Raw genomic sequence first — 27,224 nt, 5'->3', positions numbered from 1 at the left:
TTAAGTAAATGTAAAGATGCTAAATACGCGTTTTTAGTTAATGTTAATCATCGGATTCCGACGATTCAACCTTTACATAGACGTAATGGTGGCGCTAGAAAGATTTCAACGTTTTATTTATTCTTTTACTTAACATTTTATACACTTTTTATAATTAATAATAAAATAAATTGGCGTTAATATTTTTGGATTTATTTCACTCTCTCCATAACTTTTTTTATCCATTCAAAATACCAAGAAATTCTTGTATAAACTTCGGGTTTATTAATTCCGCAATTTATACTGAAAGATAAAATTCCAATTTGTTCAATTTTACCATAACTTCCAATAACTAACGGCCCCCCTGAATCTTCATTACAATTACCATCAGTCGCAACACTACTCATACAAATATGTCTTAAACTGACCGCGACAAACGTGTTTCTACACACATCGATTGGAATCGAACGAACATTAGCTATAAGAAAAGTTTCATCGCTCGAATTCATTTCAGATGTATTAAATCCAAACCAAGAAACCGTTGCGTTATCATTAAAACTTTTATCTATAACAGCTTTTTTTCTTAACACCATAGGCGCAACATTTTTACCAAAAATAATCGAATTTAACGTTCTTATTAAACCAATATCGTTGGCGTAAGTGAGGTTATCAAAATTTTCATGAATTATTAAACCTTGAATATCATAAATTGTTCCGTTTTCAGTGGAGGTTTTCCCAAGGACTATTTTCATGTTTTCTTTTGGGAGGATTTCATGAAGACCATCGTAAGCGCAATGAGCCACCGTTAAAATAAATCGATCTGTTAAGATCGTTCCCGAACAAATATGAATTCCAATATAAGTTATACTCGCTAACGATGGCAATAAAACCGATTCCGTTATCATTATCCCTTGTGGTTTAGATTTATTTGGTAATTTCGATCGTAAATTTGATTTTGCTAAATTCTTTTTGGATTTAGTTTTTTTATTTGATTTTGAAACGGTTTTCTTCTGGCGTAATTTAGAAGGTTGATTTTGTTTGGGTTGGTGTAATTTCTTTGATGCTGATTTTGGTATTTGATTTTTTTCTTGATTTTTCGTGCTATTCATTGACTTAGGTTGCATCTTTTTTTTTGAGCTTTTCCCTTGATTTTTTCTCGGTGACGATTTGTAAATATGTTTTTTATCTTTTAATACACTCTTTCCGGCTTGCTTTTTAATTTTACCTTTCGATTTACCAATAACTTTCTTGGAATTTGTTATATTCGTATCTGTTTTAGATTCGTTTATTTTTCTTTGTGTCTTCTCGTTTTCTTCGATTGTTGAGTTTGAAATTTGTTTTTGGATGGATTTTCCATTATTCCTCTTTAATTTTTCGTGACTTTCTATAATAAAAAGAAAACATTTATATTTTATGTGTATTATATTTAATCATTGAAAATTTTCATATTATAATAACACAAAATTATACAGCATATATCATTCCCATAAAGTTAACCCAAGGTCACTTGCGAGCGAGGCGCTACTATTTATACCAAATAGATGCAATATTAAATAACAGCCGCGGTCGTTAGCGACCGATCTATTAGAGTTGACACAATATTGATATAATATAGTACAACATAAACCTTACGAATAAAATTAAGCCGAGGTCGCTTGCGGCCGAGGCACTAGAGTTGACACAATATTGATATAACATAGTACAACATATACCTTTCGTTTTACGGACTCTAGCAGAGCCTCGTTGGAGCTTCTCATGCAGACTCACTTCCCAGGAAGCCTGATGATGAGGGCCGATAATGCCACAGCGGGCTATTCCTGCATGGCAAAGCGCCCCTCAAATACGGATTGGAGTGTGGCTAGAAAAGTCGTTACTTACACATCCGTGGACCAGGCAATTCAAACGTTTAAGCCGTTCAAATCGCCTGGAGAAGACAATATCTTTCCTGCTTTGTTACAGCAGGGGAGGTCTTTGTTGTTGCCAATTTTGGTAAAAATTTTCAGAGCGAGTGTCGCCTGGAAATATGTGCCGGCAGAATGGACTAAGGTACGGGTATCTTACCCAAAGCGGGCCGTTCGGTCCCTACTCCTAATGCCTTTCGACCCATCAGCCTAACGTCATTTCTGCTGAAAACCCTTGAAAAAGTTCTGGAACGGTATATCCGTACGGTGCCATTGGTATCTGGTCCACTGAGTCGCCACCAGTATGCTTATCAAGCGGGAAAATCAGCAGAATTGGCTCTACACAACTTAGTTGGTAGAGTATCCAGGACGCTGCAGGATAAAGAAATCTTGGTTTGTGCGTTTCTGGATATAGAGGGAGCGTTCAACAACGCAATACCACAATCTCTTGAAAGAGCCGCCCTTGACAGGGGAGTGGAAGCAACTATAGCGGGTTGGATCCGCAATATGCTAGATAGTAGAATAGTTTCTACTTCACTCCACGGTGATACGATACGCTTCAGGCCGGGAGGTGGCTGCCCGCAGGGAGGGGTGTTATCTCCCCTGGTTTGGTCCCTCCTAGTTGACGATCTGATTGCGATAGTCGAAGCCGTTGGTGTGGAAATACAAGCTTATGTTGATGACATTGTCGTTATGGTCAAAGGAACCTGTTTGCCGAGGATATCTAAAGTCCTCCAGGTGACCCTAGATACCATTTGCGCTTGGTGTAAGGGAGAGAATCTCTCAATAAACCCGCAAAAGACAATTGTTGTGCCCTTCACCAGGAAGCGAAAGTTGAATGGACTAATCCGCCCAACTATCCAAGGTGAAGAAATTCCTTTCTCAAAGGAAGTCAAATATCTAGGAGTAATCCTAGACAAAACCCTGTCATGGAATGGACATTTGGAGGGAGTTTTGCACAAAGCTAGACTATCCTTGTGGACTTGTCGTAGTCTTTGTGGAAAAAGTTGGGGTCTTACCCCTGAAAGACTGTACTGGCTCTATGTGACTGTGGTTAGACCTATGATCACATACGGAGCAGCAGCCTGGTATAGGAAAGTCCGACAGACTTCAGCTATCAGTAAACTTTCACGAATTCAACGAGTAGCTGGATTGGCAATCTCTGGTGCGACAGGCACAACGCCAACTCTAGCAATGGAGGTTCTGCTTGGCCTATCTCCTCTGCATTTGCATATAGAGAAAGTGGCTAGAACAACCATTTACAGATTTAAGCAATATGCTCAAAACTGTTCCGACATGTCCTACCAATAGGCTGCGGAAGACATTATAAGCACTGATACTGTGCTATCAATGCCGTCAGATTTGGCGGTATCACTATCAGTGATTAATGCTCGATACCAGATTGTACTGCCTGAGCGGCAGTCCTGGATCGAAAATGAAAATTCTCTGGTTCGGACAGACATTTGCTTGTACACAGATGGATCAAAAACGCCTGAAGGGGTAGGAGCAGGAGTATACTGCCAGACACCTCGAATTAAGCAAGCCTACAGCCTGGGTACGTACTGTACTGTATTCCAGGCGGAAGTATTTGCTATTGACATGGGTGCTAAAATCCTTCTTGAAAGAGGGGTGAAGAACATGACAGTACGAATCTTCTCAGACAGTCAAGCCGCTCTCCAGGCGCTGCAAGCCGTGAAAACGGTGTCGGCTCTGGTTAATGATTGTAAGAGAACATTAAACACACTGAGTTGTGATAACAGAGTCTCTCTGATCTGGGTCCCGGGTCACTCTGGTGTTGCTGGCAATGAAGCGGCAGATAAGCTAGCACGAGATGGCAGCGCTGAAGCGTTTGTGGGACCGGAACCAGCAGTTGGTGTATCATTTGCGATGGCCAAATATAGGATTGGACTGTGGGCTGAAGAGAGACTTCGCCTACTGTGGACCAGTTCTCCTGGAATGAGACATGCTAAGGTGTTTATCAACATCGCCACTGTCAAACCCGGGAATATTTTGGGACTTGCCCTTAGTAGCATAAAAGTTCTAATGGGTGTTTTTACTGGGCACTGCCGATTAAAAGCACACCTCAACTTGTTGGGTTTAGCCGACGATGTTGAATGCCGACTATGTGCGGAGGAAGCAGAGACGGTTGAGCATGTTTTATGCCACTGCCCTGCCGTTAACCGTATCAGATTCTCGATTTTTGGGTTGCAGTTTATCTCCTCAAAAGATCTGAATGACCTTTCGCCGGGCAAGGTATTAATGTTCGTTAAGAGCATTGGACTGCACGGTGAAATTTGATAATGATATCTATCGGGGTACAATAGATCCTTAGGGTCGCGGTGCAAGGTTGGTTGGTCCGCCTACCCGATATGTATTCTATGTAATGTAATGTAATGTAATGTATACCTTTCGAATAAAGTTAAGCCGAGGTCGCTTGCGGCCGAGGCATTAAAGTTGGAACCTTATCGATACGATATTATACAACACACACGTTTCCTATAAACATAAGCCGAGGTCGCTTGCGGGCGAGGCATTACAATTTACTTCAAAGAGATACAATATTAAATAATAGCCGAGGTTCCAAAATGGTATTAACTCTAATGCCTCAGCCGCAAGCGTCCTCGGATTAACGTTATAGAGAAGGTGTATATTGTGACATTATTGTGTTAACTTTAATACCTCGGCCGAAAGCAACCTCGACTTAAGTTTATAGAGAAGATGTATATTATACAGGGTGAGTTATTAATATCCCGGTGGACGATAGTTGTTAAACCGTTTGAGAAAGAAAAAAAATGTTTTATACAAAAGTTGTTTAACTCACCACTTTCTATTACGTAAAATTATTTTCACTCATACAGGATGTTCCATTTAGGCGTACCGGAAAGTATGTAGATTTTTTTAAATGGAACACTGTATATTTTATCATATTATGAATAGCATTAAATTTGTTTATCTACAACTATTGAATTATCTATTCGTTATACAATTGATTTTTGACGAGTAATGACACGCATTACCCATGACTGACAAAGTGTTGAATAATGAAGCCATTATTCCACAGTTCTGACACGGCCTACTAAACAAAAAATAAAATATTAACAGAAATGACAGCTTTCTTATATTGAGGTTATGTCTGAAATGTCTGTCAAGTTTATTTTTTTTCCTATTTTTTGATTTTCTTTTCAAAATTAAATAGTTGTAGATAAAGTATAGTATTCAACTTGCGTATAATGGATGTTACCCACTCAGATTTATCGCTCAGATTATACGCTTGTTGAATAATATAGTATTATCTACAACTATTGAATTATCTATTCGTTATACATTTGATTTTTGATGGGTAATGACACCTATTACTCATGACTGACAAAGTGTTGAATAATGAAGCCATTATTTCACAGTTCTGACACGGCCTACTAATCAAAAAATTAAATTTTAACAGAAATGACAGCTTTCTTATATTGAGGTTATGTCTGAAATGTCTGTCAAGTTTATTTTTTTTCCTTTTTTTTGATTTTTTTTTCAAAATTAAGTAGTTGTAGATAAAGTATAGTATTCAACTTGCGTGTAATGGATGTTACCCACTCAGATTACAACACTCGTTCGCTTCACTCGCTTGTGTCGCAACTTCATCTTCGTGGGTAACAGCCGCCATTATACGCTTGTTGAATAATATACTATTATACAACCGTATATATTACTAAATCATAGCGTTCTTAGTTCCTGAGATATTCAATTATTTTTCCAAAATGTGTCCACTGCAGAATCTTTTTAAAAACGATGTAAAAACGACATTTTTTTGTAATTTTGCTTTGAAACTATGTCAGATAATAGTCAAAGCCAGTAGATAAATGATAGTATCCAAAGATATTAGATATGTTATACAGCGTGTTCATAAAGCTTAGTTACTTTTGATGTTTTTCAAATGACTTTTTCATAAGTTTTTGAAATGGAACCACCTGTATATTATGTGCTGATTGAATTGCCCATCAAGTTACCTTTAATTAATGATATATTTACAATTTAAAGAATAATGTATAATAAAATATGCGTTATTGTACTTAATATTATTATTCTGTCTATTTTTTTTTGTTTTTCTTTTTATTATTTGATTAATATTTTATAATGTAAAATGATTTTGTTGTCATATACCAGATTTTAATGCGACTTGGTACTTTATGAGATTTAAAAAGCATGTTACATTGCAATTGTTCTGCCATATAATTTATGACTTTAGAGTAAATAAGTTGCACATGTTAAGAAATACCTCAAAATCTTTTAGACAGCGCATTAATGCTTATAGAAGAGAAAATGGGCGGCATTTTGAACAACTTCTAAATATTAATTAAATTAATATCTACTTATTGAGCAACGTCTAGTAATTGTTTATAGTTTGTTGCTGCATTTCCTTCAAATATTTTAGTAATTAAAAAAGGGATTTATTGTTCTGCCATTTAATAGTATTTTTTGTATTTTTATCACGTTTTGATTATTTATTTATTAAAGTTTTTTTTTAATTGTATTTTAATATAATATTACTGATTTACAAATGACAGAAAAACAAAAAAAAAGTGATAGAAAAAGAACAGAATATATTACATTCTGTCACTTTTTTAAGTACAATAATGACATTTTATTACACCTTTTTCTTTAAATTCTAAATATCAGGAAAACTATTAAAGTTAGATATATGACATACTTATCATTAATTAAAGGGAACTTGATGAGTAATTCAACAAGCACGCAATATATAGGATGTTCCATTTAAAAAACATCAAAAGTAACCGAGCTTTTTAAACAACCTGTATAGTGTATCTAATATCTTTGAACATTATGATCTATCTACTGGCTTTGACTACTGTCTGAGGTAGTTTCAAGGTAAATTCGGAAAAAATGTCGTTTTTACATCGTTTTTAAAAAAATCCTGTAATGGGCACATTTTGGAAGAACAATTGAATATCTCACGAACTATAAACGCTGGGTATTGGTAACATACACGGTTATATAAACAAATTTAATTGTATTCATATGATAAAATATACAGGGTGTTCCATTTAAATAAATTTACGTACTCTCCGTTACGCTTAAATGGAACATCCTGTATAAGTGAAAATAATTTGACGTAATAGAAAGTGATGAGTCAAACAACTTTTGTATAAAATATTTTTTTGTTTTTCAAACATAGTGATAGTTTACTATCACTAATAATAACTCACTCTGTATAATATTGTGTCATTATGGTGTTAATCTTAATGCGTCGGCTGCAAGCTGCCTCGACTTAGCTTTATAGGAAATGTGTGTGTTGTATAATATTGCATCAATATCGTTTAATTTTAATGCCTCGGCCGCAAGCGACCTCGGCTTAACTTTATAGAGAAGGTGTACATTGTATAATATTTTGTCGTTATGGTGTTAACCTTAATGCCTCGGTTGCAAGCGACCTCGCCTTAACTTTATAGTGATGGTGTATATTGTATCAAATTATGTCAATATGGTGTAAACTCTAGTGCCTCGGCCGCAAGCGACCTCGGCTTAACTTTATAGAGAAGGTGTACATTATATAATATTTTGTCATTATGGTGTTAACTCGGCCGCAAGCGACTTTGGCTTAGCTTTATGGGAATATGGTTTCAATTCTAATGCCTCGGCTTAATTTTAAAAACCCTAATCGTACTATTGATATAAAAACGAATGAATCTTACCAGGAATTATTGTACAAAGAACAAAGATTAACAACAAATTGAAGATTTTCATTGTTACAAAACACTGTTTTAATGAAATAATAGCCCCTCTTCAACACCCACGTGTTCATTTATTGCAAAAGATAACATTTATAACAACATAATATATCAACAATTATACGATATTTTTAAATTAATTTTTGATAACATATTTTAGGTGTTTATATTTAGTATTTGTTATTTTTTCGCCTTTTTTTCTTTTTATCTTGTGTTGGTAGTTTAATTTCTTCGCTGTTATCTAATCCTTTTTTAAGAACGATATCGATCCAATCATGATAAGATGATATTCTCGTATATACTTCAGGTTTGGTTGAATTACAAGCGCCACCATAAGAACTAATACCGATTTGTAAAAAAATTGCTGATGGTTGGATAATTAAGGGCCCCCCAACATCACCGTGGCATATCCCTTTACCCTCTGTACTTGCCAAACAAATTTGGTTTTCCCCAAAAGTTTGGTATTCTAATAAACAAACTCTCGCTGGGACAGTTTTTGTTTTTAAAGAATTTAATTGTTCTGATGGCGATTCTATTGAATGTCCGGAATATATGGAATGTCCCCAACCGAAAGTTAAACCATCCACAACTGTTTGATTATCAGGAATTTGGGTCGATAAAAGTTTAATAATAACCGAAGAAATCAGCGAAATTGTTTTTGAAATTTTTATAATTGCTATATCGTTAATTTTAGTTTCATAATCAAATTGAGGATGAATAATTAATCTATCAACTTCGTATTTATCTCCGTACCTCCAAAACGAGCTTCCTCCGGAAACCATAAGCGTATACGTCGAAATTTTGGTAGTATCGTTCAAATAAAAGCAGCTCGCCGCTGTTAAAATTGCTTTTGAACCAATTATAGAACCGGTGCAAATGTGTTTGTTATCGTGCTGGATACTTGCCACGAAAGGATACTCATTTTCTTTAACTAATTGCCCGCCGACCATTCGAGTTAATTTTTTCTGATCCGATCGAAAAACTAAATCAAAAAAATTCGAAATAAAAACATTCATTTCAAAATCAAAAACTTACCCATGCACGAAAAAATAAAAATAAAATAAAAAAATCGTTTTGAGTACATTTCGAGTGCGATTATAAAAAGTTATCACCATTCATTTTAATTATGACGTAGGATGGAATAAAAACGATAAAGATTTTTCTGTTTTTTTATTACAAGGATTTTTTTATAAATTTTTTCTTGCCAAATCAATCGTTGACTTAATCCACGGATAATTAGTTGAAATTCTTGTAAAAACAGTCGGAATTTGCGTTTTGCAATCGCTAATGTAAGAAGCGATTCCGATTAGAATATATTTTCCATTACTTTGCATAAATAAAGGCGCCCCAAAATCTAAGGCACAACCATAAAAGTTTTCGCGAAATTTCTCATCGATCATACAAAATTCCTCCGGATAAATCCTATTATAAACCACGCTACAAACCGTCGAACTAACAGAAGCTAAAGAAATCGCGGCTAAATCATCAGAAATTTCCTGCGTGGAAAATTTTCCTTTAGGACTTATCGTACTCCAACCAATCGCGACCGGTTCAATCTTAAACAAATCGACGTTGTAATAATTTTGATTTAATATGATCGATTTTGATGATTCTAGTGGGGGAATCGGAATATCCATTTGTAATAAAGCCACGTTTCCTTGTTGATCCAAAAGGTTGTAAGATGGATGGATGTGGATTTCATAAATTGGGTAAACTTGCGAATTTTTTAATGACATACTACCAACGTAAACCAGCATTTGATGCTTTGGCAACAATTTCCCATCGTTTGCATAACAACAAAACGCTGAGGTTAAAATAAACATTGGGGTAATTATTGAACCCGAACAATAATGAAGGGCTCCTAATCGTATACTTGCTATAAATGGATAATAATTAATTTCTTCAGTTTCATATTCATCAGAGTTTTCATTGTTGTAATTATTTTCATAAGCATTTTCTTCGTCGTAATCACCTTCATAAGAATTTTCTTGGTTGATATTTTCTTCGTTGTTGTCACTTTCATAAGAATTTTCAGGATTTTCTTTGCCATAATCGATTTCATTAAAATTTTCTTCGTTGTAATCACTCACATTTGGATTTTCTTTGCCGTAATCGCTTTCATTAGAATTTTCTTCATTGTTGTCACTTTCATAAGAATTTTCTTCGTTGTAATCACTCACATTAGGATTTTCTTTGCCATAATCGCTTTCATTAGAATTTTCTTCGTTGTAATCACTCACATTTGGATTTTCTTTGCCGTAATCGCTTTCTTCATTAAAATTTTCTTCATTGTAATCGCTCACGTTAGGATTTTCTTTGCCGTAATCACCTTCATAAGAATTTTCTTGGTTGATATTGTTTTCATTAAAATTTTCTTCGTCATTGTCACTTTCATAAGAATTTTCATCGTTGTAATCACTCACATTAGGATTTTCTTTGCCATAATCGCTTTCATTAGAATTTTCTTCGTTGTAATCACTTACATTTGGATTTTCTTTGCCAAAATCGATTTTATTAGAATTTTCTTCGTTGTAATCACTCACATTAGGATTTTCTTTGCCATAATCGATTTCATTAGAATTTTCTTCGTTGTAATCACTCACATTTGGATTTTCTTTGCCATAATCGCTTTCATTAGAATTTTCTTCGTTGTAATCACTCACATTAGGATTTTCTTTGCCATAATCGCTTTCATTAGAATTTTCTTCGTTGTAATCACTCACATTAGGATTTTCTTTGCCATAATCGCTTTCATTAGAATTTTCTTCGTTGTAATCACTCACATTTGGATTTTCTTTGCCGTAATCGCTTTCTTCATTAAAATTTTCTTCGTTATAATCGCTTTCAATAGAATTTTCTTCGTTGCTGTCACTTTCATATAAATTTTCTTTCTTGTAATCACTCAAATTAAGATTTTCTTCGTTGTAATCACTTAGATTAGGATTTTCTTCGCTATAATTGCTTTTGTTAGAATTTTCTTGATTGTCATAGTTCTGATCAACATTATTTCCTGGATTATAATCGTAATTTGGGTCATTTTCATGATTTCGATCGTTTTGATAAATATTATTTTCCACTTCATAAAATAAAACTAAAAGAATCACCAATTTACCTCCTATATTGAGGTTTTTCATTGTAGTGTGTTGAGAAAAAGGATGTTCGAGTTTTTGAAACGGTTTTAATTTTTATCGTCAACCCACGTTAAAAATATAAAATTGTTTTGTTTTTTTTTTCTTAATTTTAAAATATGTAAAAACGAATATTTTTTGTAACATTAAAAACTCAAATTTGTGTAGAATCTTATTCTGCTTTTGTTAGATTTTTTAGTCTTTTAGGCCCACTTTTACCACCTCTTGATAAATTTAACCGATAGATAAATTGGCGCTCTAAAGCTCGTTACTACCTCTTCTGGTTAAGCTATCTAAGGGATTATTACCACGGTTACGGTTATTTTACGCGTTCTAATTGGCTAGTAGATGAGTTTATCTATAAGATAAATTTAACTAAAAGATGGTAGTAATGGACCTAAGGCTCGTTACTACCATCTTCTGGTTAAGCTATCTAAGGGATTATTACCAAGGTTACGGCTATTTTACGCGCTCTGATTGGCTAGTAGATGGGTTTATCTATAAGATAAATTTAACTAAAAGATGGTAGTAATGGACCTTAGCCAATGAGAGCGCTTAAAACCGCTGTAACCATGGTAATTATCTATCGGATAAATTTATCAAGAGGTGGTAAAAGTGGGTCTTAGGCCCGTTACTACCAAACCAATGCTATCTGTCAGTTAAGCTATCTATAAGATACAATTTATCTCGTAGATAACAGGGTCGTGCGTACTACCACCTCCATTTATCTCATAGTTAAGAAATCCTTGAGATAGCCAAGGAATCTAGGGATTTTTTGGTCTATTATGTTAAACTAACAGTACTATGTAGGTCAAAAGACCTACTATTAGGTATTTTGAAGATATTCTAACCTGTTCAAATCTTAAAATTAAAATTTGGAAACTGAGAAAAGGCAACGAACCACCAATTTCATCAAAGAGGAATGCGAACATCTTCTTGAATTCGTTATCAAACATAAAAATGTAATAGAAAAGAAAAAAAGTGATGCAGTTACATGGCAAGGAAAGCAAAAACTATGTATATCTCGTATTATACGACTGAAGATGCCAATTGTACACTCACTCCTGCAAAATCTGCTATGGATAGCAACATGTTACTTTTTACATAAAACCGAAGTGTTAGCAACAAACGGTTTGAAGGAGGTACAGCATTATTACTAAAATTTTGATGAATTTTACATTAAATAATAGCAATCAACAAATTGCTTACATCATGGATGGAGGTTTTATTACATCTTCTATTTGATTCAAAAGGTGATGAAAACTTTTTTTCGAGAGACGAAATCTCGTCACAAATTCAACATCTGAATGAATATTTAAATGGTCAACTCTACTCCTTATTATCCTTTCGCTTCTTATAGGAAATAATTCGTTGATTTCTTCAAAAATTTGTTCTCCATCTCCAATGTCGAAGAAATTATCCATAATGATTTTATCTAATGTTAATTGTTAATAGTTTTTTTACGCTCGAATTTTATACGTCAGCATAAATTCTATTTGAGGTTAGGTATCCGCAGTTATCCCTTAGATAGCAACTTATCCCACACCCAATCCACGGGTTACAGATATTTCAAAAGTTATCTTTTGGATAGCGGTATCTATAAGATAAATACAGTGGTAGTAACCAATTTTTAAGCTATCCGATAGATAACGCTATCAGAGACTTTAACTATGAGTGGTAGTAGTGGGCCTTAGAGGGGTAAGAGATTGATGCTATGAATGTAAAAAAAATAAAATGAAGACTAAGTTTTACAATTCTTAACAGACTTTATGAACAGCGTTGTATCGCTTTTACACCTAATATAGATAACCAGCAACTCATCATTCAATGGTTGAGTTTCAAATATAATGAGAACGAGGACTGTATTGATAAATTGGAAACTTTCGTTTCTCTGATTAACAATTTTTTTTGGTTCATCTCGCAACATTGCAACATTTACCGTGGTAGAAATCCTTCATTACTATTCTTAGAAACTCTCAACATCTTTGGCAACATCCGACATCATCTCTGACACCCATTAACATAGTTTCGGATTTTTGTACACAACATTGTATCGTTTCTAACAATCTCGAAAAATGTTTGCAATAATGAAATTTTAATATTGTCTTAATATCATTTCAGACATATCTTAACATCATCTGGAACATCCTTCATTACCAACGATACCTTAAAATCGTCTTCAACAACATACCATGCCGTTATTGACAACTCCCGTGTATCCCGGCAGTACATAATCTCGTTTCTGGACATCTCTTAGGGCCGGTTGTACAATATGCCGATAAACTTCCAGATAGCGTTATCTGGCAGGTAAGTTAGTTTGTACTGTATTACAATGTATGGATATGTATGTTGGTGAGAATCAATTTAGACACCCAATATCATCCCAGGCAACATATAATGTCATATTTAGCAACCTCTCCAATTTCATCGCAAGCATCAATATCGTCTTTGACACCCATTAACATAGTTTCGGATTTTTGTACACAACATTGTATCGTTTCTGACAATCTCAAGAAATGTTTGCAATAATGAAATCTTAATATTGTCTTAATATCATTTCAGACATATCTTAACATCATCTCGGACATCCTTCATTACCAACGATACCTTAAAATCGTCTTCAACAGTATACCATACCGTTATTGACAACTCCCGTGTATCCCGGCAGTACATAATCTCGTTTCTGAACATCTCTTAGGGCCGGTTGTACAATATACCGATAAATTTCCAGACAGCGTTATCTGGCAGATAAGTTAGTTTGTACTGTATTACAATATGTATGTTGGTGAGAATCAATTTAGACACCCAATATCATCCCAGACAACATATAATATCATCTTTAGCAACCTCTCCAACTTCATCGCAAGCATCAATATCGTCTTTGACACCCATTAACATAGTTACGGATACTTTTGCACAACATCTTATATCGTCTTAGATATATTTTAACATGATCTCGGATATCGCCCATGACCAACAATTCCTCAAAATCGTCCTGATCAAAATACAATGCCGCTATTGACAAACCACGGCATTGTCGTAGATATCCCCGTATATCGTTCTTGACACGTCCTAACATTCCTCATTTACATTCTTGGTGTCCCTTAATATCATCCCCGATAGCTATCAACATCGTACCGGGCAGTATATAATCTTGTTTTTTAATATCTCTTAATATGGTATAATCGCGGATATCATTACATCAACTTAAACACCCCGGATAACACAAATTGTTCTTTCTCACCACCCTTGACATCATCGCGGACATTCCTCAACATTATTCATGGCATTATCCTAAGTTATCATACCTGGTATCCCTCAAAATCGTGTTCGACAGCATATAATACTGTCATTGATCCTTAATATCATCTCTGATGCCCATCAACATCGTATTATCAGAATACAGGTGTTTCAGGTTTTTGTAGCAGGACTTTAACACAAAAACTTCATATAAACCTGTGTACCAAATTTGAATAGAATCGGTTGAAATACACGTCTAATATTAAATAAAAATCAATTAAAAAATTTAACTTAAACACCCTGTATCTTCAAAACAAAGCATTCGATCTATGTTTATATGAAGTTTTTGCGCTAATTTTAAAAGATCTATCGACTGATAAAGTCCTGCTACAAAAACATGAAACACCTGTATAATCGCGTTTTTGAACATTTCTTAATATGATATAATCATGGACATCCTTAACATAGTTTTGAATGCTTACACCCAACATTGTATCATCTCTGGTACCCATCAACATCGTATTATCAATATATAATAGCGTTTTTGAACATTTCTTAATATGATATAATTGTGGACATCCTTACATACATTTAGACACCCAACACCATCTCGGACAACATATAATATCATCCTTAGCAGCCTGCAACATTGTTGCGGGTATCTGTCAATATTGTCTCTTACACCCATTAACATAGTTTTGGATGTTTACACACAACATTGTATCATTTCTGACACTCTCGAAAGATGTTCGTGAATTTGAGGTTCTAATATCGTCTTAGATGTATCTCAACATCATCTCGGACATCTCTCATTATCACTAATACTTTAAAATCGTCCTGGACAACATACAATGCCATCATTGATAAACCTCGACATTGTGGCGGATATCTTTGTATATTGTTCTTGACACATCCCAACATCACCCCTTACATTCCTGGTATTCCTCAATATCATCTCTGGTACTCTCTCAACATCGTGCCGGGCAGAAGATAATATTGTTTTTGAGTATCTCTTAATATAGTATAATCATGGACATCCTTACATCAATTAGGCACCCCGAATAACACACAATGTTGTTTCTGATCACCTTTGACATGATGGCGGACATCTTTGTATCAATCTAGATACTTCTCAACATCATTCCACATAGCAATACAGTGTTTCCCAAAAGTCTAATCATTTCCCATTCTTTTGAGCTAGAAAAATAGCAGCACGTAACCATGGCAACCAATTGTTTCAGATATTTTATTAAAGACAATGATTATATTTAATATCTGAAACAATTGGTTGCTATGGTTACGCGTGGTTATTGCTATTTTTCTAGCTTAATTGAATGGGAAATAATTAAACTTTAAGATAATTTTGAACATCTTAATATGGTATAATCGAGGACATCCTTACATCAATTTAGACACCCCGAATATTACACAATGTTGTTTCTGACCACCTTTGACATCATCGCGGACATTCCTCAACATTATTCATCCATCTCATCCTAAGTTATCCTTCCTAGCATCTCTCAAAATCATCGTCGGTTGCATACAATTCCGTTTTTAATAACTTTTAACATCACTGTAAACATCCTTGTATTAATCTAGACACTCTTAATTTCTTCATAGCAATACAATGTTGTTTCTGACCATCTTTGACATCATCGCGGACATTCCTCAACATTATTCATCCATCTCATCATAAATTATCCTTCCTGGCATCTCTCAAAATCATCGTCGGTTGCATACAATTCCGTTTTTAATAACTTTTAACATCACTGTAAACATCCTTGTATTAATCTAGACACTCTTAATTTCTTCATAGCAATACAATGTTGTTTCTGACCATCTTTGACATCATCGCGGACATTCCTCAACATTATTCATCCATCTCATCGTAAATTATCATTCCTGGCATCTCTCAAAATCATCCTCTGTTGTATACAATTCCGTTTTTAATAACCCTTAACATTACTGTAAATATCCTTGTATTAATCTAGACACTCTCAATATCTTCATAACAATACAATGTTGTTTTTGACCATCTTTGACATCATCGCGGACATTCCTAAACATTATTCATCCATCTCATCATAAATTATCATTCCTGGCATCTCTCAAAATCATCCTCGGTTGCATACAATTCCGTTTTTAATAACCCTTAACATCACTGTAAACATCCTTGTATTAATCTAGACACTCTTAATATCTTCATAGCAATACAATGTTGTTTCTGACCATCTTTGACATCATCGCGGACATTCCTCAACATTATTCATCCATTTCATCGTAAATTATCATTCCTGAAATCACTCAAAATCATTATCGGTTGCATACAATTCCGTTTTTAATAACCCTTAACATCACTGTAAACATCCTTGTATTAATCTAGACACTCTTAATATCTTCATAGCAATACAATGTTGTTTCTGATCATCTTTGACATCATCGCGGACATTCCTCAACATTATTCATCCATTTCATCGTAAATTATCATTCCTGGAATCACTCAAAATCATCCTCGGTTGCATACAATTCCGTTTTTAATAACCCTTAACATCAGTGTAAACATCCTTGTATTAATCTAGACACTCTTAATATCTTCATAGCAATACAATGTTGTTTCTGACCATCTTTGACATCATCGCGGACATTCCTCAACATTATTCATCCATCTCATCATAAATTATCATTACTGTCATCTCTCAAAATCATCCTCGGTTGTATACAATTCCATCTTTAATAACCCTTAACATCACTGTGAACATCCTTGTATTAATCTAGACACTCTTAATATCTTCATAGCAATACAATGTTGTTTCTGACCATCTTTGACATCATCGCGGACATTCCTCAACATTATTCATCCATCTCATCATAAATTATCATTCCTGGCATCTCTCAAAATCATCCTCGGTTGTATACAATTCCGTCTTTAATAATCCTTAACATCACTGTGGACATCTTTGTAGCAATCTAGACACTCTCAATATCTTCATAGCAATACAATGTTGTTTCTGACCATCTTTGACATCATCGCGGACATTCCTCAACATTATTCATCCATATCATCATAAATTATCATTCCTGGCATCTCTCAAAATCATCCTCGGTTGTATACAATTCCGTCTTTAATAACCCTTAACATCACTGTGAACATCTTTGTATCAATCTAGACACTCTCAATATCTTCATAGCAATACAATGTTGTTTCTGACCATCTTTGACATCATCGCGGACATTCCTCAACATTATTCATCCATCTCATCATAACTTATCATTCCTGGCATCTCTCAAAATCATCCTCGGTTGTATACAATTCCGTTTTTAATAACCCTTAACATCACTGTGAACATCCTTGTATTAATCTAGACACTCTTAATATCTTCATAGCAATACAATGTTGTTTCTGACCATCTTTGACATCATCGCGGACATTCCTCAACATTATTCATCCATCTCATCATAAATTATTATTCCTGGCATCTCCCAAAATCATCCTTGGTTGTATACAATTCCGTCTTTAATAACCCTTAACATCACTGTGAACATCCTTGTTTTAATCTAGACACTCTTAATATCTTCATAGCAATACAATGTTGTTTCTGACCATCTTTGACATCATCGCGGACATTCCTCAACATTATTCATCCATCTCATCATAACTTATCATTCCTGGCATCTCTCAAAATCATCCTCGGTTGTATACAATTCCGTTTTTAATAACCCTTAACATCACTGTGAACATCCTTGTATTAATCTAGACACTCTTAATATCTTCATAGCAATACAATGTTGTTTCTGACCATCTTTGACATCATCGCGGACATTCCTCAACATTATTCATCCATCTCATCGTAAATTATCATTCCTGGGATCTCTCAAAATCATCCTCGGTTGTATATAAATCCGTCTTTAATAACCCTTAACATCACTGTGAACATCCTTGTATTAATCTAGACACTCTTAATATCTTCATAGCAATACAATGTTGTTTCTGACCATCTTTGACATCATCGCGGACATTCCTCAACATTATTCATCCATCTCATCATAAACTATCATTCCTGGCATCTCTCAAAATCATCCTCGGTTGTATACAATTCCGTCTTTAATAACCCTTAACACTCTCAATATCTTAATAGCAATACAATGTTGTGTCTGACAATCCTTGGCGTGGTCTCCGACATATCTCAACATCTTTCCTAGCAACTAACATCATTACAAACATCCTTTTGTATTTTTTTTGGCATATCCCAACATCGTTTTTGACATTTTACATTACCATTTATAACATGGTCCTCGCCAGCACACAATTCCGATTCTAATAATCTTTTATATCATTCTGGGCATCATGCTATGCTATCTATGACAATCTTTGATATCCTTAAGAAATTCTTATCAATTTTTTCTGGCAACCTCTGATATCCATCAACATCGCCCTGGAGATTATATGATGTTTTTTCTGGAAATCTTTGTCAAAAACCATTTTCTTTTCTATACATGTATGTCATAAACGATGAGCTTAGCTTGCTAATCATCAAGTTAAGTTTCCTAACAGTCGTTTTGAGCAGCTCTTTATCTTTACCTCAAATAATCTTATCCTCTTCAGTCCTCATTGTTTATAATTTTTTGTTCATTCTCCTCTTATGGGAAAAGTGTTGTTGAAATCTTCTTCGACTGATTCCTGGTCCTTTTATACTGGTACAAAATATTTCTTTGGATTTATTCTTTCTAATTCAAGTAAAGTTCAAACTGATATGAGTTATTTGTGATCAATTTCTGATTAACATTTTGAATTTTGAAATGAATAAAAAAAAATAAATGGTTGAGAAATTTATTAATCTACATCTAACAATGTCATAGCATATGATATCCAATCCTTAAAATAAAAAATTCTTGTATGAACCTCAGGTGATGTGTTATTGCAATCACCACCAAAAGAAACCAATCCAATTTGCATTAATTCAGTGTAAACTTGAATGAAAAGAGGCCCACCAGAATCTCCACTACAAGTTCCCTTCCTACTCGATCCAGTTAAACATATATTCCTTTCATCAATGTGCCTATAAAATTTTCGACAACTTTCAATACTTATCGTTTTAATTTTGACCAAATTCAAAACACTCGAAGCTTTTCTGACCATAAAACCATTATCGCTTGTAAATCCCCAACCGATTACCATACATTCCAAATCAGATTCTTTGGGTAAATCATTAAGATACAATTTAATCGGTTGTACATTTTGAGTAAATTCGACATCTTCTTCGGTTTTAAATAATCCGATATCGTTGGTTGTCGTAGCTTTATCGTAATCTTCGTGAGCATACGATTTAGATATTTCATATTTCGTTCCGGTTTCCCATTTGGAGGATCCGACGGAAATTAAAATGTTTTCTATATTTCTTGGTTCGCTTCCTGAATAAGTACAATGAGCCGCTGTTAAAACGTAACGTTCCGAAATCAAAGAACCTCCGCAAATATGTCTGTTGTTGTAAATTATGCTAACCACGAATGGATAATCCTTCTGATTCGCTACTTCGCCTTCAATAATTCGAACTTTTTTTCTTCTTCGAATTTTTTTACTTTCCGTTAAAATTAAAAATAAAAAAAGTAGGTAAAATTTTATAATGTACATTTCGAATAAACGATGTAAAAACCAAGATGATTTTATGAGTTAAACGTGGGTTTAATTGATCCCACGTTAAAAAGTTTTCTTTGTTTTCTCATATTATTATCGAAAATGCACATCAAACTTTATTTTTTCATTTTTTTGTTTTTATTCGTGGTCGAATCAAAAAGTAAATGTTTAAAAAGCAGGATAGTTCGTATTATTGAGGGTGGGCCAGCAGATCAACGTAATTTTCCGTTTATTGTGAGCATAATTTATAATGGTTATCATACTTGTGGGGCTTCTTTGATAACGAGTCGTTATGTTTTAACGGCAGCTCATTGTGCATACTCAAGACATCAATTAATAGATGAACGATACACCTTTATATCCGTTGGATCTTCGAGATGGGAGGAAGGCACCAAATATGGGGTTTCAAAAATATACGTTCACGATGAATACAATAATGATAGAGTCGTAAATGATATCGCATTGTTAAAAACTGACAAAAAAGTCCGATTTAGTACATATATTCGGCCGGGTAAGTTGTATGGGAACGAATTACCAAAACAATCTGGTTTGGAATGCATCGTAATCGGATGGGGTTACACAAGTAATAATGGTTACTTAGTAAAATCTGCTGCTGATGTTTTGAATAAGGTAAAAATCACAACGATAAGTCCACAAAGATGTCGGCGTTACTATAGAAATGTTGATGAAAGAAATATTTGCTTAACTGGAATTGGGAGACAAGGATCTTGCAGTGGCGACTCTGGGGGGCCCCTTTTAACTGATATTGACGGTAATTTAGTGCAAATTGGGTTGGTTTCTTATGGTGGTGATTGCAACAACACCGCGCCTGAAGTTTATACCAAAATCTCTTATTTTAAAGACTGGATATTAAACTCTGTAAAATTATTAGATGCAAATTAGTTGATCCTCTTAAAGGATCAATTATGTGATGGCATAAAAATATTACACTTTTTAATGAGTTGAGTTTTATTAAGTTACCTTTAAAGTTATGTATACGAAATTCTCACTTCGCCGAGGTCGCTTGCGGGCGAGGCGCTGAATATGCTATTATATTAATATGAAGGTAATACTAGGCTCTAGTGCATCACCCGCAAGCGACCTCTGCAGTATTAGATGATATCGTTTATGTGATATCATGAAAACTGAACCAAATGTGTAACACTGAAGTGAGAAAGCGTTTATGCTCACTTCGCCATGGTCGCTTGCGGGCGAGGAATCGTATTGATACACTGTTGGAAATAATTCACGAGCACACCCTGTATAATCTGAACGCGTGTGTCTAGCGCAATAAAATTTGGTATGGAAGTAGTACTAAAGTAGTGTAACTTACTCTCACATGGAGAGCAGCACAACTCTGCTGGGAGGAGAAACATCAATAGCGAGAGTATCCCCCGTGAGCTTCGCGTACTATCGCTACACGACGTGGCATGGAGTCTATAAGTCGCTGTATTGTAGCAAGAGGGATGGCCAACCATGCCACCTCAACTCGCCTCCATAGCTCCTCAACGTTAGCCGAGGAAGCCGGATAATGTAGAAGTCTCCGACCAGTCATTTCCCACACATGTTTTATTGGATTTAGATGCGGAAACCGAGCTAGTCATGGAAGCATTGGTATACGGTGCTCTTCCACAAAAGTCTGTACAACACGCCCGATGTGTTGTCGTACGTTGTCGTGCATGTATAGCAGACCCTATAACAGACCATACCATAATGCTCGGTTGTCGGTGGATAGGGCGTTCTTGCACACACTGCTCGAGTAGACGATCACCATGGCTCCGATGAACTAAAATTCGCGCATCACCGGTGCTCAATTCGAATCTTGATTCGTCGGAAAACAAAATGTCCCTCTACTCGACAACCTACTAATGCCTAGCGTCGACCCACCTGTGACGTATGCTGCGGTGCTCGGGTGTTACTGGAATCCGCTGTATCGCACGACGCGCGCGCAGTCCACTATCTACCAAACGCTGCCGTACAGTTCGTGTAGTGAGTGCGCCTTCCCCTGCCGGTGGCCAAATAGCTTCAAGTTGCCTTGAGGAGGACACACACGACGCTAAAGCACTGAGCACAAGAGCGCGATCCTCGTGTGCTGGGGACGCGCAGGGCCGTCCCGGCCGCGGCTGGAGGTACCTATGTTTTACCTCAGACCATTCTCGCCATGCCCGTTGCACTGCCGATAACGACCGCTCCAAACGACGTGCAATTTCACAGAACGATACACCCTCAATGTGCATACCCACAAACATTCCTCGCTCAAACTCGCTTAAGTAACGCGATCGCCCATCCATTGCGCACAGAGTACGATAACAATATGGTCCCTCACACCACACTAAAAACGACCGGTATTTTCCATCCACTTCGGTCTCCATAGCGACGGAATGTTCCACTTGGAACGGCGGCTCAGTCAACAATGCCGCGACGGAACAACTCGAAACTCCCTCATTAAACTCGTCTACAGTAAACCTTTGTGCTCCGCAAATATTATGGATTTATCTTCACGCGTTCAGATTATATAGGGTGTGCTCGTGAATTATTTCCAACAGTATAGTCGGGCGCCTCGCCCGCAAGCGACCTCGGCGATGTGAAGTCATGTCTGGTGTTCTTTGAAAATTTTATAATTTCTGAGAAAAAAATCAATTAAGCAAACTTTTACAAACAAATTTTTAATGAAAAAATTTTAGTAGGCTTTGTCAGAAATATTTTTATTTATGATCATCTTCATAAAAAAAGTTAGAAGTGAATATCGAAAGTACAAATAAGCTAGAAACGTGTTCTATTATGAACTAAACTTATTCCCCAAATTTCATTTTCCTGGTGTTTATAGTTCTTGAGAAAAAAAAAATTAAACCAAATTTTTTTGCCAATTTTGGAGGGGCGTAGCGTCTTATGGGAACCGAAGTCGCCCATGGTCCATGTATTAAAGTACCCTTAAAATTCACTAAAGAATCACCCCTTGAAATTTGTTGCAGTCATTCAGATACACCCTGTATAAAGGAGGTGTGTGCAAGAGTCGGGCTAAATATCAACGAAAAATCAAAATTTATGATAAATCTTGTTCCCAGCTCTAACATCAACATTAGGGATAATGAGATTGAGAGGGTTGACAGCTATGTATATCTTGGCTATGAGGTTCGTGTATCGAGAGATAATCAAAAAAGCGAACTAAACAGAAGGACACAAGAAAGGCTTTCAATCAATCCGTACTTCCGGTTATGACATAGATCCCCGAAACTTTAACATTAACGGTAGCCACTTCCAGGAGGGGTCCGCAAATGTAACGCAAAGATAGATGGAGAGGTCGATCCAGGATTTAACTCTGAGGGACTACATACGAAATGAAGACCTACGAAGAAGAACTGGCGTAAATGATGTGATAAACATTGTGGCAAAGCTTAAGTGGAACTGGGCGGGTCATGTCGCGCGAATGAAGAATGAGCAGTGGACAAAACGGTTGCTTGAGTGGATACCGCGACGGAACAGGCGAAGTACTGGATCGGGGTAAATACCCGAATAAATACTCATTTTAGAAACACCTACCCGCTGGGTATTTACCCAGCGCCCATCACTGTTAAGACATGCTAACCGCTGGATTTGTTCCAGCTGTTGTTGTGCTGTCTTATGTTTTGTTTTTGGCCACCAAACCAATGAGACGTAGGCGACCATGGGTCTGATTATTGCTACGTAGGCCCAATGAGCCATTCGTGGTTTGAGACCCCAGTTCCTTCATAGGAGTCTGCGGCAGATCTGGTTTGCCATGATAGCCTTTTTCCTCACCTTATCTAAGTGTGAGGTCCAGGTTACTTTACTGTCTAGTATTACCCATAGGTATTTAATTTTTGTTTTGAGGTTAATAATTCTGCTTTCAATGGAGGGTGTTTTTATTTGTAGCTTCCTTCTCCGAGTGAAAAGGACTATTTCGATTTTATTTGGATTGATGCTGAGCCCATTCCTTCTACATCACGTACTGGTGAGTAGTAGGGCTTTCTGCATTAGTTGAGTTATGATTGTATCATATTTACCTCGGATTGTGATTACCAGGTCATCAGCATACCCCTAAATCTTGAATCAAGTCATCAACTACCAGGTACCATAATAGAGGTGATCGCACTCCCCTTTGGGGACATCCTCTTAGCGCCTTTATAGTAATATTTATAGTCAACGGATGTGTATCTTCTACGTTTAGAGCCTTCTCTATGGATTCATAGGAGGTGTTATCAAACGCACCCTCTATGTCTATGAAAGCACATAGGGCTATCTCTTTGGTTGCAATTGCCTTCTCTAAAGTGCTAGTCAAAACATGGAGAGCAGTAATTGTTGATTTTGGTTTCTGGTAAGCATGTTGGCTAGGGTGGAGTGGATTAGTGACAAGCACTTCATCCCTAAGGTATTGATCGATTACCTTTTCCAACCCTTTGAGTTTTCTTAATATACATGGGGTCGCAAATGCCTCGTTGGCGAGATATAGCGGATCAAAGTTTCTTTAAAATTAAACATTATCTGTAATAAAAAGCACTTTTTTAAAAATATTGTCTACGCTAAATATTGTCTAAAATATTTTTTTGAATCACCCTGTATATAGGGATATTATTACTGGGAGCAGGTTTTCTAAGTCGTTTTGCAGAAAAATAGGCAGAATTCCTCCTCCAGGCGATTTTAGGGAATAACCCACCTTACTCTGTTGGGTGTAAAAATATTCCCAGCTATTATCCATTAGTCAGGGTCGGCATATACGTGGGGGCAGACTTTTGAGGAAGGGAAGTAGGAGCTCCAACGATTCCTTAGCATCCTCAGTGTATTTACCATCTTGTTTGCATAGGTGGCCTAGATCAGTGTTGTGATCTTTTGCCAAGATCTTATGCAAACGAGCAATTATAGGCGTATTGTCTATGTTATACTAAGCTATATTGATATAATAGCATATCCAGCGCCTCGCCCGCAAACGACCTCGGCGAAGTGAGAATAAACGATTTCTCATTCAAGGTCACTTGCGGGCGAGGCGCTAGACCCTAGTATTAGTTTTATATAGATTTATATACCGTTTCAGGCATTAATTAAAATTAAAGTAATATAAATTAAATTTTTATTTATCTTTTTTTTAGTAAATTAGGATTTTTTTAATTTTAAACGTCTCCCCGAATAAATAGCATTTGCTTTACGAAATCCCCCCTTTCGTCGTATTTTGGGGTAAATTGGTTCAACGACGAAATCTCGAGTACGATTATTTCGTACCCAAGCGAAAATTAAAGGGTAACTATATCCGTTATCGTGATGATGGTGATCGTAGTTAAAATCTTGATTATCGTCACTATCTGAGTCTAATAACCTCATCGATTCTGTTATCCAATCTTCAAAATAAGAAACACTTGTATGGACTTCAGGTGAGGTGTTGTTGCAATCACCACCATAAGAAACCAATCCAATTTGGATTAAATCACCTCCATCATAATATAAAAGAGGCCCACCGGAATCTCCACTACAAGTTCCTTTTCTTCCCGTCCCAGTTAAACAAATATTCCTTTCATCGATATTTTCATAATACTTTTGACAACTTTCTGTACTTATCGTATTAATTTTAACAACATTCAAAACATCAGCTGCTTCATCTATCATAAAACCCCCATTACTTGTATAACCCCATCCAATCACGATACATTCCAACCCAGATTCTTGAGGTAAATCTTTCTTATTTAATTTAACCGGTTGAACGTTAGAAGTAAACTCGATTTTCTTGGCAGTTTTAAACAACCCAATATCATTCGTGGTTGCAACTGCATTATAATTAACGTGGGCGTAAGTTTTTGATAATCTATACTTAGTTCCCAATTGCCATTTTGAAGCTCCAACGGAAACGACGGTGGTGTCTAAATCCCTGGGAATAAATCCTACGCTATACGTACAATGAGCCGCTGTTAAAATATAACGATCCGAAATGATAGAAGCCCCGCAAACGTGGTTACCTTCTTCGATTATGCTTGCGATGAATGGAAAATTACTTTGATCGACCACCTCGCCCTCGATGATGCGCATGTTTTTTTTTCGTTGTCGAGGTTTCATTTCTGCCACGATTACATATAAAAGGAGTAAGAACAATTTTGTTGTGTACATCTTGAATAAACGATTACGTTGAGAAACAAGTTCAATTTTTATATCTTAAACGTGGGATGAAGATAAAAATGTTTTATATTCAATTTAAAATCTGAACCCAATTATTTGTTTTCTTAACTGGATTTGGAATAAAATCTAAGACTAATCAGATATATCCATGTGTGATTCCCCTTTCGTAGAGTAACATCAACTTGATTCTCTTCTATTAAAATCCTTACATGAAGCAAACTTCAAATAACATTAGATGTACGGACATCACTCAGGAGGCTTCGATCAGACAATATCGGGTTGGCCTCCATCTTGGAATCGTTGACCGACCAAAATAAATCCATCACTCGTGTTACATTATAGAGAGGAGGATAAAAGCAAGAGGTGCTGACTTTGAGTTACTATTTGGGTTGGGTTAGATAACACATAGGTTAACTTTTAATTCAAGGCCAAGGTTTTGCAGTGCGCCCATGACCTTGATTCATTCAAGATTAAAATCATTATTATTAGTCTTATCGATTTACAGCCATGAAGTTTTATGTATACAGAAAAGTGTCAAAGTTTTCTGCACACTTTTATATTCCACGTTATCATTTACTGATTCTGCAACCTTTTCAGCCATTCGTTGTAATTCCCGGCATCTAATTAGGCAAAGCGATCTCGGCGATGTCAGATCATGTCGCTCATTTCATGTCTTGGGAAGTAAACCAAACGTACAACACTTGAATAAGCCTAAATTAACTAACACCAAGTCCATGACAGATTATTATGGAGACTATGTGGTACTCCCAGTTAAACGAAGGCTAAGAAAGAATTAAGTTTGGTTGGGTACTATCAGTGCCAAACATCAAGGTCAGAAAATGTCAATCATCCCGAGAAAGAATATTGGGTAAGGTTAGTTTTCTTTACGGCTGTCAATCATGTAGGAAAAGAATATTGGGTTGGATTGGGTTGGGTTGGGTTGGTTTGGGAATGCAAGATAGTAGAGGAGATCCAGGAGAGATATCGGAAAACATTATTATTATTATTGCTGCCGGGCTAAGGGGAGCGGCCCCCTCGTTACCGCGACCTATAAGATGTATTGTAACTTTATCTCTCCAAAGATTTAGGGTAAATGTAGGTCCTTGATGAACGAGGGCAGTTTAATGTGGCTGTTTGGTCCACTGATGCCCATACCTATTGGTTGATTTTGCTTTCTGGTAAGCATGCTGGCTACGGTGGAGTGGATTAGTGACAAAAGCACTCCATTCCTAAGGTATTGGTCGATTACCTTTTCCATCCTTTTGAGGAGAAATGAAGTTAGGCTAATTGGTCTGTATGCCTTGGGGTCTGCGTTTGAATGCCTACCACCTTTAGGTATGAAGACCTCCTTTACTCTCCTTCATAGTGTGAGTATATAACTAAGGCTGTAGCTAGCTATATATAGGGATATAATTAGTGGGAGCAGGTCTTCTAAGCCTTTTTGCAGAAAAAATAGGCAAAATTCCATCTCCTCCAAGCGATTTTAGGG

General features: G+C 36.0%; 6 protein-coding genes and 1 long non-coding RNA gene across 7 annotated transcripts in view; 2 read left to right on the top strand and 5 right to left on the bottom strand.

The window, feature by feature from the left end:
• Nucleotides 1–13,473, top strand: part of LOC139429624 (uncharacterized) — a 42,635-nt gene extending 29,162 nt beyond the window's left edge. The window contains exons 3-4 of the long non-coding RNA XR_011640190.1: nt 12,868–13,053; nt 13,309–13,473. This is a non-coding gene — a long non-coding RNA (uncharacterized lncRNA). The remainder of the gene's footprint in view (nt 1–12,867; nt 13,054–13,308) is intronic.
• On the bottom strand, nt 87–7,680 carry LOC111417751 (chymotrypsin-1-like). The gene is made up of 2 exons (XM_023050119.2): nt 7,583–7,680; nt 87–1,363 (listed from the first exon to the last, which is right to left on the bottom strand). Exons 1-2 carry the CDS (start codon nt 7,632–7,634, stop codon nt 192–194), a joined length of 1,224 nt encoding a protein of 407 aa, XP_022905887.2. The 5' UTR covers nt 7,635–7,680; the 3' UTR covers nt 87–191.
• On the bottom strand, nt 7,699–8,749 carry LOC111420050 (chymotrypsin-1-like). The gene is made up of 2 exons (XM_023052957.2): nt 8,654–8,749; nt 7,699–8,600 (listed from the first exon to the last, which is right to left on the bottom strand). Exons 1-2 carry the CDS (start codon nt 8,700–8,702, stop codon nt 7,789–7,791), a joined length of 861 nt encoding a protein of 286 aa, XP_022908725.2. The 5' UTR covers nt 8,703–8,749; the 3' UTR covers nt 7,699–7,788.
• Nucleotides 8,786–10,775, bottom strand: LOC111417749 (uncharacterized). Its single transcript, XM_071195583.1, has one exon. The coding sequence runs from the start codon at nt 10,750–10,752 to the stop codon at nt 8,806–8,808; it is 1,947 nt and encodes a 648-aa protein (XP_071051684.1). The 5' UTR covers nt 10,753–10,775; the 3' UTR covers nt 8,786–8,805.
• A 5,337-nt stretch (nt 13,474–18,810) lies between the features above and the next one.
• On the bottom strand, nt 18,811–19,633 carry LOC111417748 (chymotrypsin-2-like). The gene has a single exon (XM_023050115.2). It carries the CDS (start codon nt 19,613–19,615, stop codon nt 18,818–18,820), a length of 798 nt encoding a protein of 265 aa, XP_022905883.2. The 5' UTR covers nt 19,616–19,633; the 3' UTR covers nt 18,811–18,817.
• A 56-nt stretch (nt 19,634–19,689) lies between these two features.
• On the top strand, nt 19,690–20,564 carry LOC111417747 (chymotrypsin-2-like). Its single transcript, XM_023050114.2, has one exon. The coding sequence runs from the start codon at nt 19,721–19,723 to the stop codon at nt 20,519–20,521; it is 801 nt and encodes a 266-aa protein (XP_022905882.2). The 5' UTR covers nt 19,690–19,720; the 3' UTR covers nt 20,522–20,564.
• Nucleotides 20,565–24,704: 4,140 nt separating this feature from the next.
• LOC111420053 (chymotrypsin-1-like) lies at nt 24,705–25,724 on the bottom strand. The gene has a single exon (XM_023052959.2). The coding sequence runs from the start codon at nt 25,673–25,675 to the stop codon at nt 24,725–24,727; it is 951 nt and encodes a 316-aa protein (XP_022908727.2). The 5' UTR covers nt 25,676–25,724; the 3' UTR covers nt 24,705–24,724.
• Between the last annotated feature and the right edge of the window lie 1,500 nt (nt 25,725–27,224).

The sequence above is a fragment of the Onthophagus taurus genome, chromosome 3, assembly GCF_036711975.1.
Source record: "Onthophagus taurus isolate NC chromosome 3, IU_Otau_3.0, whole genome shotgun sequence".
NCBI lineage: Eukaryota > Metazoa > Arthropoda > Insecta > Coleoptera > Scarabaeidae > Onthophagus > Onthophagus taurus.
Note: the sequence above shows the minus strand (reverse complement) of the source record. Positions and strands in the feature narration are given on the sequence as shown.